The sequence below is a fragment of the Thamnophis elegans genome, chromosome 11 (assembly GCF_009769535.1).
Source record: "Thamnophis elegans isolate rThaEle1 chromosome 11, rThaEle1.pri, whole genome shotgun sequence".
Taxonomy (NCBI): Eukaryota; Metazoa; Chordata; class Lepidosauria; order Squamata; family Colubridae; genus Thamnophis; species Thamnophis elegans.
Genome location: NC_045551.1, coordinates 71,127,168 through 71,144,228, shown reverse-complemented (window position 1 = coordinate 71,144,228; position 17,061 = coordinate 71,127,168). Strand labels below are relative to the sequence as shown.

Here is a 17,061-nt window from a genome sequence, read left to right as displayed (position 1 = left end):
TGGTTTCAGTTCAGGAGCGTCTAATATGGGACGTTCTGCACCATTTATGCCTCTTCCTTGAATGCAGGTGAGCGGCCAACCCCGACTAGAGAAGGGGAAGCAGGTCGGGATCAGCTGACCTTTTTTCCTGCCCTGGGTGAACATCTCCACTCGGAGGAATTCGTGGAATTTGTCTGCGTGGAAAGGAAAATTGTCCTCCAGGAATTAGTCCAAGACGAAAAGGTAGAAGCAGAAGCCGCACAGCCGGTCTGTCCGGGGCACCTGCGCAGGGCTCCCTCCAGGCCCAAAATCCAGCCGCTTCCGTGTTCCCCTGTTGCAAAGTGAGGGGCCAGGCGGGAGGGCCCCGTCCCCTCCCCCCCTCCCTGCCCATCCCAGTCAGGAGGGAAACGGTTCATCAGGAAAGCAGCCTTACTTCCCCCACACAAGGCAGGCCGTTTCTGCGGCCCGTTTTAACGATTAATTAACTTTGCAACTGACTCCGCTGTGGAAGAAAAGCAGGGACATTATTTTAGTATGAATAAGGCTCTGTGAAAGAAGGAAGCCGTTTAGAAACGAGTATTGCTCAGTCAACGAGTCTTAATTTTTTATTGGTAAAGTATTGAGCACTGGAGGCAAAGTTAAGACGGCTGCTGGGCCGTTCAGCTGCATTGCCATCTTCCCCGTTTAGGTTACCTGCCGGCTGTCCGTGGTGGTGGTGGACGGACACGCAGCGTCGGAAGGGGCACTTCTCCTTGGCCGCGACCACTTCTACGTCTGCAAGCACTTCGCCCTGTCCCACCTGGGGGAGGTTTATTGCACCAGCCATTGCTTGTCCTGGTGAGCGGTTCTCTACCTGAGCGGCACCTGGGGCTGGCCGGCCTATTCCTGGCTACTGCGGAAACAGGCCCCGGTCCTTCCCAATTTGTCATGGGAGGGGGCAGAGGAAAGAGCCCAAGCAGAGAGAAGAGTCCCCAGTTCAGGCAGAGCCGTAACACGTGAGGAGGAGGAGGTTCCTTATTCTCTGAAGGCCCGACATACGTTCACCTGCACAGTCTGGGGGGATATTTCTACCACCAAAAGGTGCCAGATTTTGCAATCCCAATTACGGAGGGAGGGAGGGAGGGAGATTCCCCCCTCCTCCTTTTACTTCTGCTTGATTCGTTGCAATTCACCAGGACCTGAGCTCCTAGGTCTCTCCTCTTGCTACCATGGTTCCTGGAGAGAGATGGGGGGAAAGGAGATGCTGACCTCCCCCAGGTGCCTCCAGGTCCCAAAGGGGACAGGCTGGCGGAGGCCTCGGGGAAGGGGCTCTTCCTTAGGAGGGCAAAGGGGCCAAATGGCTTCCTGCCTACAGGCAATTGCTGGTGGCTTTTTTCTGGCTCAGGCTGAGGTGGCCTGGAACAAGTTCTCCTCCGTAGGTTTGGGGGCAAGGCAGACGAGGACAACTTAGGCCCTCCTTGTTTGCCACTAGTGGAGTCCAGTTAATGATGCCGTGGTTTGCCTAATGCACATTTCCCATGGTTGCTCCTAGCATCAGAGAGCCATTCATTTACAACTTGTGCCACGCAACGGAGGCCGCGCCTGTGGAGCCCACGTGTTCCTGCCATTCCTACAGGGACATTAGGGAGATCCGGCCGATGCGTTTCCTTCTGCAGGTAGGAACCACCTGTCTGCCTTTGGGCTTCCCTTTGAGTAGGGGATGATCTAATGAAGGTACACAAAGTTTTGGGTGGATGTTCAACAGGTTGGAATGAAAGAAACTGTCAACTATTATATAAATGCACAAACTGTTAAATGCTTCCTTGGGTGGCGAAATTCTGAAACACCTGAATGGATTCCATAGCTGTCTTTGAGTTGATGTGCTCTGAATCTTCAACTTGATTGGGGACAGACCAAGAATAATAGCACCAATAAACCAGTGAAGTGTAAACATTTTTTAAAAAACCCAAATTTGTATCCTGTCCGGGTTTTGCCAGGATAAAGGAAGTGGTTTCTGATTCTGACAGTTCCTCCAAGCTCGATTCTTCCTGTCAGTGAGATGTTTGAAGCAATAGCAGAACTGGAATCACGTGGAGGAGCAACAGAAACGACTGTTCTTTGAGCAGAAACCTTACAAGGTTTTCAACATCGGGATAATCGATTGACTGCCTGAGCGGGGGGGGGGGGGGGGAGGGGGATGTGGTTCTGAGGGGTTCTGAGCCAGGAACTCTTTGGCCTTTGGGTGGTGGTGCCTGCCAGAGGCCATGCTCCAAAAGGCAGTGCCCAAGCCCAGGAAACGGTACTTTCAGCCGGTCAAGAGAAACGTCCTCTCTAGTCGTATCCTTAAAGGTAAAGATCGGGGGGAATTTTTGAAGATGCCTGGAGGACAAGCTTTATGTAACTGTCTGATCTGCACCCCCGACAATGAATGCTGGGACAGCAGCACGGGGATCCCGAGATCCCTGGATCTAGTCCGGTTGGCTTGATGATTGCCGTTGAAGTCGCTTAAGAGAAAGAAGCGTTTTCGCCTTCCTCTTGCAAGCTGATCGTTTGGTTTGTCTTCACAGGAGATAGCCCTGGAGATCTTCTTAAACAATGGCTACTCCATTTTCCTTGTATTCCACAACAACGACAGGGAAAAGTTCTTAACAAGGTACCTTTTGCAGAAGCTACGAACACGCTTTGCTTCCTGCCTGGTCACCAGAGGTTTTCTCCAAGAGTTCGCTAGAAATCTTGCTTTCCCCATAGACGGTGTTCGCCTCACTGCTTTTGCGCTGTGTGAGAAATGTTCATTCTGCGCAACAGACAACCGAATGTCCCAGGTTGCCTCGTCCCCACCGGCCTTTGCTCTTTTGTGCATCATTGTTAAACATTCTACAAAGGCCCATCGGTTCATCTCCTTGTTCTAGCTGTATTAATATAACAGGTAGATTTGTAGGCCTGCATTTCTCTCTCATCTGCAGACTATTAAGACAGACAATCACTAGGCCCAAACCCATTCTGGGAGTGAGCCTAGCAACTCAGCTTCCTGCCTTTGCCAGGCGAAATCTGGCAGATGAATGGCTCTTTCTGGCCTCCTTAGAGCGATGATAAACATTAAAACAGCCGTGAGATATGAAAAATCAGGTGGACCTAAGAAATAAATAACTCTTGGAGAAAAGACCAATTACGTGATCGTTTCCTAATGGTTTCCAACCCAATGGAATCCTGGGAAGAAAGGATTTAAGAAGGTTGAGACCTGTTTATCAACAGATGCACTTTCTGTAGACTAAGTATAATGGGACCAAATTCAATTTAAAAAAGGGCCAGATGGTGCTGTAAAAAAAGTCCTGGGGTAAATAACCCCCCCCCCACACACACACACACTCTGTGCACCCCTGGCCAGGCTGGGCAAGAGAGGGGCCCTTCGGAAGGCCGAGGAGGCTGGCCATTGCTCCATTCAAACCCCCTCCCCTCCCCAGGTCTCTCCTGGTCACATGACCCAAAGTGGGTCCTGGGCAGCCTTGGAGGGTCTCCCAGATAAGCAGCCCCACAGATGCACCCAGGTGCCACCTAGGCAGCATAAGAGGTAGACAGCTCCTGGGTGCGGCTGATGAACGATGGAGTGGGGTCGATCCCCAAGGACGCCTCCTGCTGGCTTTCCCTACCTTCTTTACTAGGGGTGGGGGCTGCATATTTGTGTGCTCTTTCAGAAATAGCATCCCCCAAAGTGCAGCGGGGAAATTCAGTTTTTTTTTACTACCATTTCTGTGGGCGTGGCTTGGTGGGCATGGCAGGGGAAGGATACTCCCCCTTTCCTCCCGATCAGCTGGGACTCCTCGGGAGGCAGAGAATGGATGGGGGCGGGGCCAGCCAGAGGTGGTATTTGCTGGTTCTCCGAACTACTCAAAATTTCCGCTACCGGTTCTCGAGAACCTGTTGGAACCTGCTGGGTTTCACCTCTGCCAAAGTGACTTCAATCCTATCAGCTTTCAGAATTAATTGTCTAAAGCTCTCACCTTTCAGAGGAATAAAGTTAACTGTTTTTCCCCCTCAGATTTTGTTCAGTGAGATCAAAAGGAGTTGCAGACGAATCTACTAATATAAGGTATTTTTGCATGTCCTGATATATAAGAAAATGAATTAATTAAATGTGGTGGTCTTTTGTATTAGCACTTGCCTGACATTTACCTCAGAAATACCGGATTCCAACTTTGGGGGGCAGACGCTTCTTTCTCTTGCCATCATTTTTACTGCATTTGCGTGGATCACGTGATCATTAAGCAAATCTGGTTTCCCCAACTGACGTTGCTTGTTGGAAGCCAGCTGAAAGGCCACAAATTGTGATCACGTGGTTGCAAGACACAACCATTGCAAATGTCAGCCAGTTGCCAAGTGCCTGAATTGCCATCCCAGGACGTGTGTGAGTGTGTTTGTGTGTATGTGTGTCAACAATTATAACTTCAAGGGCAGGTTGTAAGTCCACTTTTTCCAAGGCCGTCATACCTTTGGAGCATGATTAAATAAACAGTCGTAAGCCGAGGACTACCTGTACAGGTATAAAGTAAACTGATTTGCATTCTCTGGTGCTAGCCTGCTCTTCAGATTTTGTTCCTCCGTGACCATTTATTATTGGGAGATATTAAAGTAATACCTAAATAACAAACGAGGGGATATCCAGTTCTTGGGGGAACCGGTGGAATGCAGAGCGCGTGGAAGCGTCTGAAGAAGGGAACAGAAGGTATTTCTTTCCAAACAGAGAAGATTTCTGGCCTATTGTCATTCAGAGACTCTGCTGCAGAAGACTGAGAACATTAATAATGGTTTCTATTGGAGATGATTACATTTCTCCTTTTTTATTTTTTTATTTTTAATAAGTGCTAAACGCAGTATTACAGTAACAAAAACATATGGGTATTCCAAGAAGAAAGTTCAGTGAAGAGAATTACCACATTTGCAATGTTGTTTGTTTCTTAAACCAGCCCTTGATGGCCCCAGAGACTTCAGGATCCTTTACTACACGCTGAATCCAGATCCTTTCCCTCCATACGTCATTGGAGCTTTAGGCTCTCAATTTCAGCTATTTTGGGTGCCTTTGACCCTCGGCAGCATCTGAGCAAATCCCTGTAGTTTTCATGGCAACGTTTTGGGAGGCCATGTGCTCTTGCCTTCTTCCTCCTACGGCTGAGCAGGAGGGTCTGGTCCAAGGAGACCCCGCTGGCACGGGCCTCTCGCTCTCCTAGCCTGTAACAACTGCACCCAACTGGGTCCCTGGCTTCAGCTAGTAAGAACAGCTAATTCAGGCTCTTTTGCTTGGAAACCTGAGCTTTAGAAGCATTTTTGGATTCAAAGTGTGTGGTTTACTTAAGATTTTTCTCCCTTCCTCTAATCTAATCTCAGGAACGTAGTCGGCATTTGCTTTTGGGAAAGCATGCACTCATCACAGCACAGAGACGTTCGTGGCTCCTTGAGTGATGGTTACATTCCAATTTTTGCCCTGTGTTCAGCGTCTCTTCTTTTGCCCCAGAAACCCCATGCCGAAGCAGCATCCCTGGTCTGTGGGAAGGAGTGCCTCATGTATTTTGGAACTCCCTGGCTGCTCCTTTGAGAGGATATTCTGTGGGGACATGCTCTCTGCAAAAGCCTCTTTTATAGAAGACCATCAAATGCCCTGCATAAATGTGACTCAGAGCCACGCATGTCCATATCAATAACCCATGATGCACTTTTGACTAGTTCTCACGTGCGCATGAGACAGCAGGCAAGGACTAAATGCCAGACAACTGAATGGTGGGCACATTGTCGCTTTCAGAGGAGAATTTTGTTGCTACCCAATAAACCCTAGTCAGGGCTTCCTAACCTTCTCTATACACCGCACCTCTAGAACGCTTCTGATATATTATTGAACCCCTTAAAAAATAAATAATTATATGCATATAATTACACAGGTGCACTATAATTTTGAAATTCTAAACCCAAGTTTTTGCACTCCCTGGAATATCGCCTCACACCCCCGGTTGGGACCCCCTGCCCAGGGCCTCTGTGAAGTGGCTCAACAGGAGTAGGAATCAGGGATGACTTGGGTGGGAATATGGTAGAACCGAGGCAAAAGGGGCTGAAACGTTTTCAAGCCCAGGACAACAGGATAACACTTGGAAGCAGCTGTAGCGGACGTCCCGTGAATTCGCTGAACTGCAAGGAGGAGAAACAGCACAACTAGATTTTTGATCTCCTGTCGTGATGGCCAATCTCAAAATGTAGCTTCAGCCTTCTCTCGTGGAGTTGCTTTCCTGGTCTGGTGTACCTAGGGGGATTGGCAAGAGGGACTGCCCAGAATAGTGGCAGCGTAACCCAAGAACCCTGGCAACTGCTCACACAGCAAATGTGCCAAGTATCTCCAGAACCATAAAAGTTTAAGAGTCGCGTTCATGTGGCTCAAATAGGGGAAGGGCATCTCTGATCCATCTTTATGACCTGAATGCTCTCTTAGCCCCAAGGCTGTCAACCTCTTTTATATTCTGCTTGCATTGATGCATCTTCTGAGTTTCTGGATGTTTTGTGTCCTGGCCAACGTCGTGTTTAAATGCTAGAGAAGGAACTCATTTGGAAATTCTCAATGTACTAATTCATCTGACACTGTAAGATGCAGAGAAACTGCAAAACTCCATTATGGGTTGAGCTCAGGCATAAAATAGGACAATTTAAACAGTAATTTCCATATGCAATTACCAAGGTTGCCAGCATTAACTCTTACAAGCACAAGGCAAGAAAAGGCCTTCAGTGATTGATGTGATGCTAAAGGTTCACAATCAAAAGGTTACCGAAATATTCTGTCAAGTAAAATTCAAAATGGAGTCAGAGGTTTTTCCTTAGACCAAATATCTAAAGAATTTTGAAAGGAGCCAAAATAATTGCAATTGTTGTTCATGTGTTGAGGTGCAAGAGGTGATCTGTGGGCAAAAGAGAGACGTGCTGGAGAAGGTAGCCTGGTTGCTCCCTAATGATCCTTGGGCCCTGACTGGATCGAGCCAGGAGCAAGAATTGCCAGAGGAATGAATTTCAGCCCTCTGTGGTTCTGCTAGCTCCGGCCCTCTGGCTCTTAAGTATTGGTAGTGCTGGAAAGGTTTGGGACCTAGGGGACATCCTCGCCCCTTCTTCCCAAGCTCCGTCTGGAACTGGAAAGGGAAACAAGCCTAGGTCTAAGATGCAGAGTTGGCCCTTCCCTTTGGTGTTGGCAGCATCCCGCCTGCAACCATCTTGGGAACTTCTCTGCAAACCAGGAGAGAGGAGGAGGAGGAGGAGGTCTCCAGCACTGGGCTGCCTTGGGATGCCTCCTGTGTCTGCTGCCCAAGGGCTCAGCCCACCTCTCTTGGATCAGAAGGGGGGAGAGGTCTGGGGTACCTATTGGAAGGTCATGAGGTGTGCTCCCAGGGGCTCCCAGGGGCCTCCAGGGGCAGCTGGAGGGAAGGTGGGGAGAGCAGATTTTAGAGCCTGGTCTCTTGCTGTGGGGAGGCGTGGTGGATTGACAGGTGTCTGTGAGAGTCACGGAGGTCTATGTGACCCAGAGCTGTTTTATTAGTTGGACGGTTCCTAAGGAAGGGAGGCCACACACTCTGCACTGCCGAGTGGTTCGGCTGCAGATGGGCCTGCCGGGCTCCTCACCTCCACTCAGCCTGGTTCTCCTTTGCCAGGGAGTTGGGGGTCATGAGGTTGGAGAAGTTTGGCTTCCTGAGGGAGGCAGGCACCGTGTTCTTCAGCTTGTTGAGCTTGTCCCTCTCTTCTTGGCATTTCCTCAGGCAGGGTGGGCAAAGGTCTTTCTCTTCTACCAGATAGAGCGTCTCAAGGCGTTTGATGTTATCAATAAAGATTTCCTCTTCGGTGGGGCCAGGAAAGGGGTTCCTCTTGGAGTTTAGCTTCTTCAGTTTAGGGAGCTTGGCGATGCTGTTTGGGAGCAGCGTCAGCAGATTATCGAACACCCCGACTTCCTGGAGCTCCTTCAGGGCTCCCAGGGTGGTTGGGAGGTTGTCGATGTGGTTGAGGCCGAGGTTAAGGTTCCGCAGGTTCTTCAGCTGGTTGAGCTCCATGGGCAAACTGCGGGCGGTGAGCTTGTTGTTGGAGAGGTTCAGGAAAATGAGGTTCTGGAGGTTCCCTATGGTTTCTGGCAGCTTATCGATCTGGTTGCTGTGCAGGTCCAGCCAGCGCAGGTTCTGGAATTTATCGATCGCCTCCGGGATCTTCTTAATCATGTTCCTGCTGAGGTCCAGCTCATCGATGTCCTCCAGTTTCAGGATACACCTGGGGAACGTCGTGATGCCCATCTTGCTCAGGTCAAGGCGGCGCTTCCCGTCAAAGGTGATCTTTATGCAGGTCTTGGCAACCTTCAAGGTGACCTTCTTCCCCTTGGGGGGCTTTGCTCCTCCCTTGGCCATCCCCCTAACTGAAAGGGCAGCAGCTCAGGGGGCATGAAAAGGCGCTCCGTCGAAGTCAGCGGGTGGTGATGCGTGATGTTGAACTCTAAAAGCACACAAAGACATGCAGGCACAGAGTTAACTAGGAAGGGCGGCTCTTTATACCCCCACACCCCCCGGTCTGCCGTTCTGCAGGGCTGCTGAGACCAGTTGCAACGGGGGGGGGGGACATCGGAGGGGGCCCTGCCAAGCTGATCAGACGAGAATAGAGAGGCACCTGTTTTCTCCACCCGTCTGCGGGGAGCTGCTAAAATGGGTTGAACATCAAGATGCTGAAACCTGGTCTTTGATATTGCTCCTCGTATAATACTTTTTCTATCAATACACCTTCTGCCCTCCGTGCCCATTGCTTTGCTCAGAACTAGGCAAGGCTAGGGAAGCACGTGTGTGTGTGTGTGTGTGTGTGTGTGTGTTTCAGTTGCTGCTAATCAGAAAGTGTTTACCCTTTCAAAGCTGGGATTGTCCTGGAATTAGAATATCATCCTAAGGAATCTTAAAGGAAAGGAAAGTTGCAGAGCCCCCAGCAGAGCCCGTGGTTTTTACTGTTCTTGCTTGGGACTGTTGGGACATGAATTGACAACCTCAGGGAGGTAAGATTCATAGTTCATAAGGCTCGTCCAGGGGCTACCGCAAAGGAAGACCGTTTGTTCCTAACAATATAGGAATGGAAATAATAATTAGTAATAGTAATAATCAAATAATTAGTTTTCAGTGACACTAATTTACACATGATAGACTCTGACACACTTTAATATCAGGTGTTTTCATGCTTAATCTCTGTGGTTAAAGCAGCAAGTAGAACTGCTCTGTGCCATAAACCCATGGATTATAGCCAGCCAAGAAAAGGATTTTTTAAAAAAATAGTAGCAAAAAAGAGCTAGCCAGTTTGGTATATTTATACAAAACCTTTGAGGAAAGCATGACATGCTCCTTTCGTTAAGACAAATTCAGTGGGAGTGCCTGCATTTTCCACAGAAAGGAAAAGTCCTGGCTCAGGCTTCATTTTATATTCCTCCTGTATACACCGCAGTGGTCCAGGGCTGATTTTTGCTCCCCGTAGCACAGCGAGGAGGCGCATCCAGAAGCAAAGGATTTATAGGGGAAGCAGAAACCTGCATCACAGATTATGGATCTACCACTTGGGGAGACAGAAACCTCAAGGTTTTCAAGGATTCTTTTTTAGAAATAATATTACTATTAGAATAACAGCAGGTGTGGGTCCCCCGAGAGGAGAAGGAGGAGGAGGAGGAGGAGGAGGGTGGGGCACTTGGACTACGACTGGCTCGGCTGATTCCTTGCCAGGGCTCTCCCTGGCAGTGGCAGCTGCATCAGCAGCACCTACCTGGCCCTCCGGGGTCCCCCAGCCTGCCCCGATATTTGTCCCTGGGGAGGGCAAGGGAAGGAAGCATTTGTGAGGTCGTCGGTCAGTGCTGGCAAACCTCACAGCCGCCTCACAATGCATCCCCTCTGCCTCCCCTTGACTGAGCTGTCCTGTTTTGGGTGATCCCCCCAATGAAGGAGTCAGGAAAAGGAGGAGGGATGCCCTAATCCTAACCCCCCCCCCCATGGCCCCCTCACTCTGGACTCCCCCAGCCTCCCGCATGAGGATGACCCGGGCTGGTTGCTGGGATTTGTGACATCCTGCTTTGCGACTGCATTGCTTAGCCATCCCAATTGCTGCCATAAGGCAAGGACTCCTCGTGTGCCCTCCTCCCCTTGCTTGCTCCCATGACAGCTGCCATCCCTCCTCCTTCCTCCTCCTCCCGAGGCTGCTCTCTCTGCCTTCACCCACTGAAGGCCAGGATGCCTTCCGCTCGCTCGCCCGGCCCTCAGCCCGGCTCCTGGAGGCGGCCAGGGCAGAGCAGTTTTCAGGAAGCAGCCCTCCCCGCCCCTCCCCGCCCCTCCGCCCGGGACAGAAGGCCAGGAAGGGCAGGGATGGCTGCCGGCTGCTCTGCAAGAGCCGAGGAGGTTCTGGTTGGCTTAGCCCCAACTGATCCCGCTGCATTTAATTGTGAAGAGTCAAATCACTGTTTTGATAAATGATTGTTTGTAAAAGAACATAGATGTGTTTAGAACACACTTCTCCATTAGAAGGCTTTCGTTACAAGCGCTCCGGGCTTTTCGGCTGCTCATTAATCATGTACGAATCCGGGGACATCCAGGGAGATCAGAGGGAAGCGAGGGCTCCCAGTTGCTCTCAATAACCCATTGGAACAATACACATTGGGCAGGCTGTGTGTGTGTGTGTGTGTCTGGGCCAGGTCCCTCCGTTCCCCCCCCCCAATTTCTCCAGAGGAAGGAAAGGGGGGGTGAGGCCATTCGTGGGTCACCTTCTGGCCAGGGGAGGCTCTTCCTGACTTTCCTGAGGAGCAAAGTGGTTCACAAGTATTAGGAAATCTTTTTACAAGCGCCCCACTTCCTCTGAAATCTGCTATGGTCTTTTAATCGCTCACTTTTTAATCGGAATTAATAAAATGAGCGAAGGGAGTAAGAATTAGCCCGCCTCCCGCCTCAGGGCTGCTTAGTCCGTTTGGGCCGGTGTAGATTGAGAGGGAACCACCGCCGGGAGGAGGGACGGAGGCGCCCTGAGGCTAGCGGGGGTGGGGGGGGGAAAGCCAAGATGCTTTCTGAAAGGAAGATTTCTGAACTGGGCAATGGAGTCTTTGGAGTTTCTCCTTCGTAGACTTGGTGTCTTCCTTTGAATGCTAGGATCCCTCAGCCGGCCTGCAGCGTGCGGGGACTTTCCCCCAAAGTCCCATGTGGGCTGTCAGAGCCGAAGCCCCAGAGGACTCTCGTCTCCCGCACAGCTGCCAGCTTTTCCCTTCCTCTTCATCAGGTTTGAACCCGAGTGGCCAGAAAGGCTCCCGAGCGGCTTTCCCCCTAGGGGGGCACAGCTGTGAGCAAAGCCTCCACGCCTCGGGACAGCCAGGAAGGATGGGAGCCCATTGAGAGCCCCTGTCTGACCCCAGAGTGATATAAACCTCCCGCCGTCCCTTGCGGGATTCCTGCGTCTGATTGACTGCGATGTAGCAGCTGAGAAACTTTACTTATAGCTTCCTAATAACCGGCCGCTTTAAATGAAATGGAGCCTGCAGCTCCCAATCAGGACTTGTAAATTCTACTGTACACAGGAAATCAACAAGAAAACGAGTATTTTTTAAAAAACAGAAACTAATTGAACGCCAGCTGAGTTACTCCTGTTGGGCCTGGCCCCACTTTTTCTTGGCAAACCCATTTTCCCAGGAATCTTCTCCAATGAATGGGGACTTTAATGGAGATAAATCTTTGAACTGCATGGAAAACTCTCATCTGATTTTGCTGGCCCACCAATTCTGAAACCAAAAAGACAATTTTAAACAACTGGCAACCTGCTTGCTTCAAGAGAGAGAGAGAGACTTACCCGGTTCCTGTGATATTGTAGTCAGCTGTTGTGATGCCGCCTGTGAAACTTGGTATCTAAGCGACAGGAAATTCCAGGCCCTTGGAGATCACACAACAGGGGCCTCGTTTCCAACGCCAGCTCCACCTGCCGGGCCTGGGAAGGCAGCCCGGGCCTATCCAGAGCCCTGGCGCTGCAGCCATTCCAGGGTGGCCCACAGGAAGCTCCGCCACAGCTGTGATCATCGCGCTGCAGTGACGCAGCAGAGGAAGGTGCCTCCTCCGGTGTGGGATGCGTGGCAGCAAGCGTGGTCCTTTGCCTCCCATGCAAGCAGAGAGCCACAGGAGGGCCACTGGCTCAGGGCAGGGAAGCCAATGAAATCGCTTCCACCCGTGGCTACCCTGCAGGGACCCCTCCCGGTGAGCTCCCCGTGGCATCTCGTAGGCCTGTTTGATGACACCTCATGCTGCCGACTCTCATTGACCGGGAGATGTAAAATCCTTTCCACGCATTCCATTGCCAAGCCCACCCACCCACCCCCCACTTTCCCCCCATTTGCACTGCATAGATTTGCAGGAAGTCCTCCCTTAATGACCACAATTAGGACTGGCCGTTCTGCTGCTAAGAGACCCGGTCCGTAAGCGTGACATCACGTGACTGCAATGGACTTACAGTCTTGACAGAGGAGAAGGTCTCTAGCTCAGGGCTGAACCGAGGGGCTGGTTTTCTTGCAGACCTCTCAGGACCCAACTAGGCCACATCATCAGTGCTGGTAGAGAGTGGGGCTTAAACTGACCAGGTTTGCATCCAGATTTCAGACCCAAACTGAATCAGGCCTTCTTTGAATCTCAGATCTCCAATCAAATCAAGGTCGATTTGCACAAATCGGTTTTTGGTCCCATTAGAAAAGGAAATGTGAGTGATGCAATGTTAATTATTATTATTTTTTGCAGAAAACAGTCAGAGGAGAAAAAGTCCTTCCTGTTGAAGTGGCAGGTAAAATCTTTTCGTGGTTCCACTGAAATCGATCAATCCATCCATCACTTGAAGCTGTTTCCCCCCCTCCTCCCCCCCCATGAAATTTAGCCAAAGGGATATTCCCAAAATAGCAATAGCAATATATAGCAGTTGGACTTATATACCGCTTCATAGGTCTTTCAGCCCTCTCTAAGCAGTTTACAGAGAGTCAGCATATTGCCCCCAACAATCTGGGTCCTCATTTTACCCACCTCGGAAGGATAGAAGGCTGAGTCAACCCGGAGCCGGTGAGATTTGAACCGCTGAACTGCTGATCTAGCAGTAGCCTGCAGTGCTGCATTTAACCACTGCGCCACCTCGGCTCCTAATCTTTGTCCCAAACCAAAGGATGGGATCCTGTATCAAGGCCACATTCGGAGGTGTTGCAGGCGTCCCAAGTCCAAATGTTGGTTTGATCTTGAATGCAGGAAGACAAAAAGGCACGGGGGGGGGGGGGGCGCTGCCTTGTTCTTCCACAAACCTTGTGCCAGCAGAAATACAACATAAAGCCTTCGTTAGAAATGAAGAGATGAACAGCCTGAGAGAGAATTCATAGCAAATCATATCAGCTGTTAGGTTGAAAAATTCTGCCGATTTTTGGCACTGGATTAGAAGAGGCTTTGTTGTTACACAATGGACCCACAGTCGACTGTGGGATTTTAGCAGGCGTTTGGGAGAAATATTTGAGTTCCATCTTTGCAGCAGCTTCTGGAAATGAGCTGCTAATCGAACCTATTACCAGAACGACCCCCTCTCGCATCCTCAGAGGTAGCTCAGCCTCTTTCCCAACTGGGATCAGGAGAACTGCAGAATTGCAAGGCCCTCTTCTTACAGCCCTCTTCCACCCTGTGGACTATATGCCTGTAAGACTGAGGCTTCTGACCATCCTACTTAGAGAGGGAGAGAGGGAGGGGGAGAGTAAAAGCCTCCCCCCCCCCACTTTATACCTGACTTATAGATCCCGAGTTATGATAATGGAAGGAAAAGGATCAAGCCAGGAGTTTGGGGCCTTGGCCTCCCAAGAGAGAGGAGGGAGGCTATCCCGCCTGCGTCCTTCTACGCTTAGCCATGGGGTGCCTTTCCCTTCCATTCATCGGGGCTGGTGGGGCCCTCCAGAGCAGGAAGGGGGAGGAGGGAGTTTCCTCTTCTTCCCAAACCTGACTGCAGGCATCCAAAATGAGAGAAACTAGCTGAAAGTAGCCCCCGTCCTGGAGAAATGTATTTAGGAAACGGGGTAAGGGATGCATCCGTTTTATGGGAGCTGCCCAGCCACTGAACCCCTCCTCCTCCTCCTCCTCCTCCTTTTCATGGCCTGGCAGAGGAGAGAGATCAGCAACTTTGAGTACCTCATGTACCTGAATTCTCTGGCGGGACGGACCCACAGCGACCTCATGCAGTACCCGGTGTTCCCGTGGGTCCTTGCAGACTACCAGTCCCAGGTGAGCCGTTTCTCTGCGGGGCTGAACTGGAGCTTTCCTGGAAGAGGAAGTTTGATAGGGTGGGAGGGAAGTCCGTAGAAAGTGGGTCAGGTCAGCCGCTGGGATTCTTGCCCCAGGTGGTGGCTCACTCGAGGGATGCGCCCTTTGTCTTCCAGACTCTGGACCTGACCAATCCAGGCACCTTCCGCGACCTCTCCAAGCCCATGGGGGCACAGACGGAGGGCAGGAAAGAGAAATTCATCCAGCGCTTCAAAGAAGTGGAGAAGACCGAAGGTACCGATCTCATTATCAGTATGGTGTACCCCAAATCCCCCCCCCCCCGGGCTAAGTCTTTTTGGCAAGAAAGTCTAGAACAAAAGTGGAAGCGGCACGAAGGTCGTCCTCACAAGACCAAGGGGAGAATTCGGGGCTGGGTCGAATGGGGGTGGGGGGTGGGGGACGCCTGAGCAAGCAAAGCCCACTAGAACTGACCTGTCCAGCACCTCCCCGAGTCCTCCTGTAGCCCTGATCAGGGGCCTGCTTTGCTTGAAGGTGGGCGTGAAAAGTTGCTTGATTAGACATGTTGTTACACATTTCAGGGATTGTTTGATTTTGAAGAAATCAAAACAAATGGATTTATCCAGAAATGCAGTCCATAAACGGCGGATTTTTCCTGTTTGTAGGTAACCTCTCAGCTCAGAGTCACTACTTCACCCATTACTCCTCCGCCATGATTGTGGCTTCCTACCTGGTCCGCCTGGAGCCCTTCACGGAAACCTTCCGATCTTTGCAGGTGGGCTGAACCTGGGTGGGGCCTACCAAAGATGGGTGACAGCAGCCTTGGCGAAGGCTCTGGTCAGATCGGGAGCTTTTGAGCTGCGCGGGGCCCTCCCTCGGGACTCCGCCCGGAACCGTTTCCGGCAGTGAACGGAGCAAACCTAAAGAAATCTTGTGGAAGAGTTATGCCCGAGGGTTGCCTAGTAAGTCAGTGGAGAACCCAGCAGCACAGCAAGAGAGGGATTCCCGTAACAGTTATTCAGTCTTCACCATTAACCCTTAATTTCTCTGTCCCACTGTTGCCTACCAGGGAAAATACGGCACAAAACATGAAACAGCCTATAATGTCCCGTGAAGCAACTGAACAGGGATTAGATTTAAATTCAGCCTCCGTGCAGTTCAGGAGCTTGAAAAAGGTCAGTCTGGGCTCTTTCAAAAGACGTCCATCCTTTGGAAAACACAGGAGGCTCTGTGGGAGCCACGGGCCCAATTTTCATTGCCGAAATAACCATGGAGCAGAAGGAGTGGCCGGGGGTGGGGGGAGGTTGGTGCGGAAATGTTCCTGCAGCTTCCTAAAGGGCTCGGCAGGAACTGGGCAGCCCCCCCCCCCCAATCCCTCACCACGTCATCAACCAGATGATGGCATCGGGAAAGGGAATCAAAAGGCAAAGAACTACGGAGAATTTACGAAGGAAGCTTAGCTGCTTCAGCAACAGGGGGGGAGGGATGAGGAGGGGCCATCATGAGGGTCAGCCCGGCAGAAACAAAGGACCCGGGACCCTTTGTCCCTCATGGGGGGGGGGGGGAGGAGAGCCGAGCCCCCCCCCCCTTTGATCGGGGCCTCTGAAGGAGCCAAGGTCAAGGTGAGGCAAACCCTTGCGCCAATTTCAATTGATAATCGTTACTGGCGTGGTCCTCTGGCTGCCTTTCATTTCTGTACAGTTAAGAGGGTTAAAAAGGTTTAAAAGCGTAAATGCTTTTAAAACTAAATAAATAAAAGGGATAGTTCACTCCAGCACTATAAATGCAAGAAAAGAATCCTTGGAAAAAACCCAGGGAGGTTTAAACTAATAGCAGAAATATGAAAGTATTTTATGAATGAGGCGCTCCTGCTGAATAGACTTCCCTACACTCCAAGCGTGGAGCCGGAGCCCATCGGAGGAGCCCACGGGGTGCAGGCAGAAGGCAGAAGGCAGGACGGAAGGCCTGAAAGGAACGGGCGACCTTCAGCTGCAGATCCCTCCGAGTCATAGAGACAGACTTGACTCACGAAGGGACATTATACAATAGCATCAGCTACAGAAAAAGCCTTCGGTTCCTATTATTGTTATAGAAAAAAGTAGAAACAAATCTTTTAAGACTTTAAAAAACCGTGACAGGCAGAAAGGAAACAGAACCGGATTGCAGGCGAGGTGGGAGTGGCAGGTGAAGCCAACAGGAAGGTTGTTCCTGCGTTGTGGCTGGAGAATATTCCGGGCTTCATCATAATCCACAGTGAAGGGCTGAATCCCTGGAAGGAGCTTCGTCCAGCTGTGCTCATGGAAACAGGCCGGGCTTCCCCTTTAGCGAGCAGTCGGGCCCTCGGCCTGCTCCGGGCTCTGCAGGTTCGGAGAAGACCTGGAGCTCCCAGGCGGTGCACCCAGGGCCCCAGAGAGGGGCTGGGGGAGGGGGTTGTTCCCGCGTGGGCTAAAAGCCTTGCTAGCCACCCCCCCCACCCCACCCCTCCTTGCCAAGAGAAAGAAAGCTCACTAATTCCAATACAAATGTATGCAAATACAGTTATTAATATAAGAAATACTGCAAATCAGTTATTGCTTTCTTTATAAATAATACAGTTTTAGAGATATTACTTTCTCCAAAATGCATTAGACAGCTGCAAAAAATTACATTTTTCTGGATGGTAATATCTTTAACCGGATTTGAGGCGCTAACAACATTTTCTATGTAGATATTATTTTTATTTAATACAGATAACCTTTTTATTACCAATCACATTGTCTCTCTAGAGATTGTCATCAGCTCTCATAAAAACGGGAAAAGCAGATGAAAACGTGTCAGTCTCATA

At 50.6% G+C, this 17,061-nt stretch overlaps 2 protein-coding genes across 6 annotated transcripts in view; one reads left to right on the top strand and one right to left on the bottom strand.

Annotated features, from left to right (window-relative positions):
• WDFY4 (WDFY family member 4) overlaps window positions 1-17,061 on the top strand; it is a 107,773-nt gene that overhangs the window by 68,850 nt on the left and 21,862 nt on the right. For all 5 annotated transcript variants that reach the window (XM_032226540.1, XM_032226539.1, XM_032226543.1 and 2 more), the window contains 9 exons: window positions 68-222; window positions 668-816; window positions 1,511-1,634; window positions 2,526-2,611; window positions 3,995-4,045; window positions 12,738-12,780; window positions 14,121-14,240; window positions 14,396-14,513; window positions 14,903-15,012. In XM_032226540.1, the coding sequence (XP_032082431.1) occupies window positions 68-222; window positions 668-816; window positions 1,511-1,634; window positions 2,526-2,611; window positions 3,995-4,045; window positions 12,738-12,780; window positions 14,121-14,240; window positions 14,396-14,513; window positions 14,903-15,012 (956 nt within the window). The remainder of the gene's footprint in view (window positions 1-67; window positions 223-667; window positions 817-1,510; window positions 1,635-2,525; window positions 2,612-3,994; window positions 4,046-12,737; window positions 12,781-14,120; window positions 14,241-14,395; window positions 14,514-14,902; window positions 15,013-17,061) is intronic.
• Window positions 7,450-9,274, bottom strand: LRRC18 (leucine rich repeat containing 18). The gene has a single exon (XM_032226544.1). It carries the CDS (start codon window positions 8,364-8,366, stop codon window positions 7,596-7,598), a length of 771 nt encoding a protein of 256 aa, XP_032082435.1. The 5' UTR covers window positions 8,367-9,274; the 3' UTR covers window positions 7,450-7,595.

What these genes read in the sequence shown, in the direction of transcription:
- LRRC18 (XM_032226544.1), bottom strand. Translation starts at nt 8,366, where the DNA reads ATGGCCAAGGGAGGAGCAAAGCCCCCCAAGGGGAAGAAGGTCACCTTG.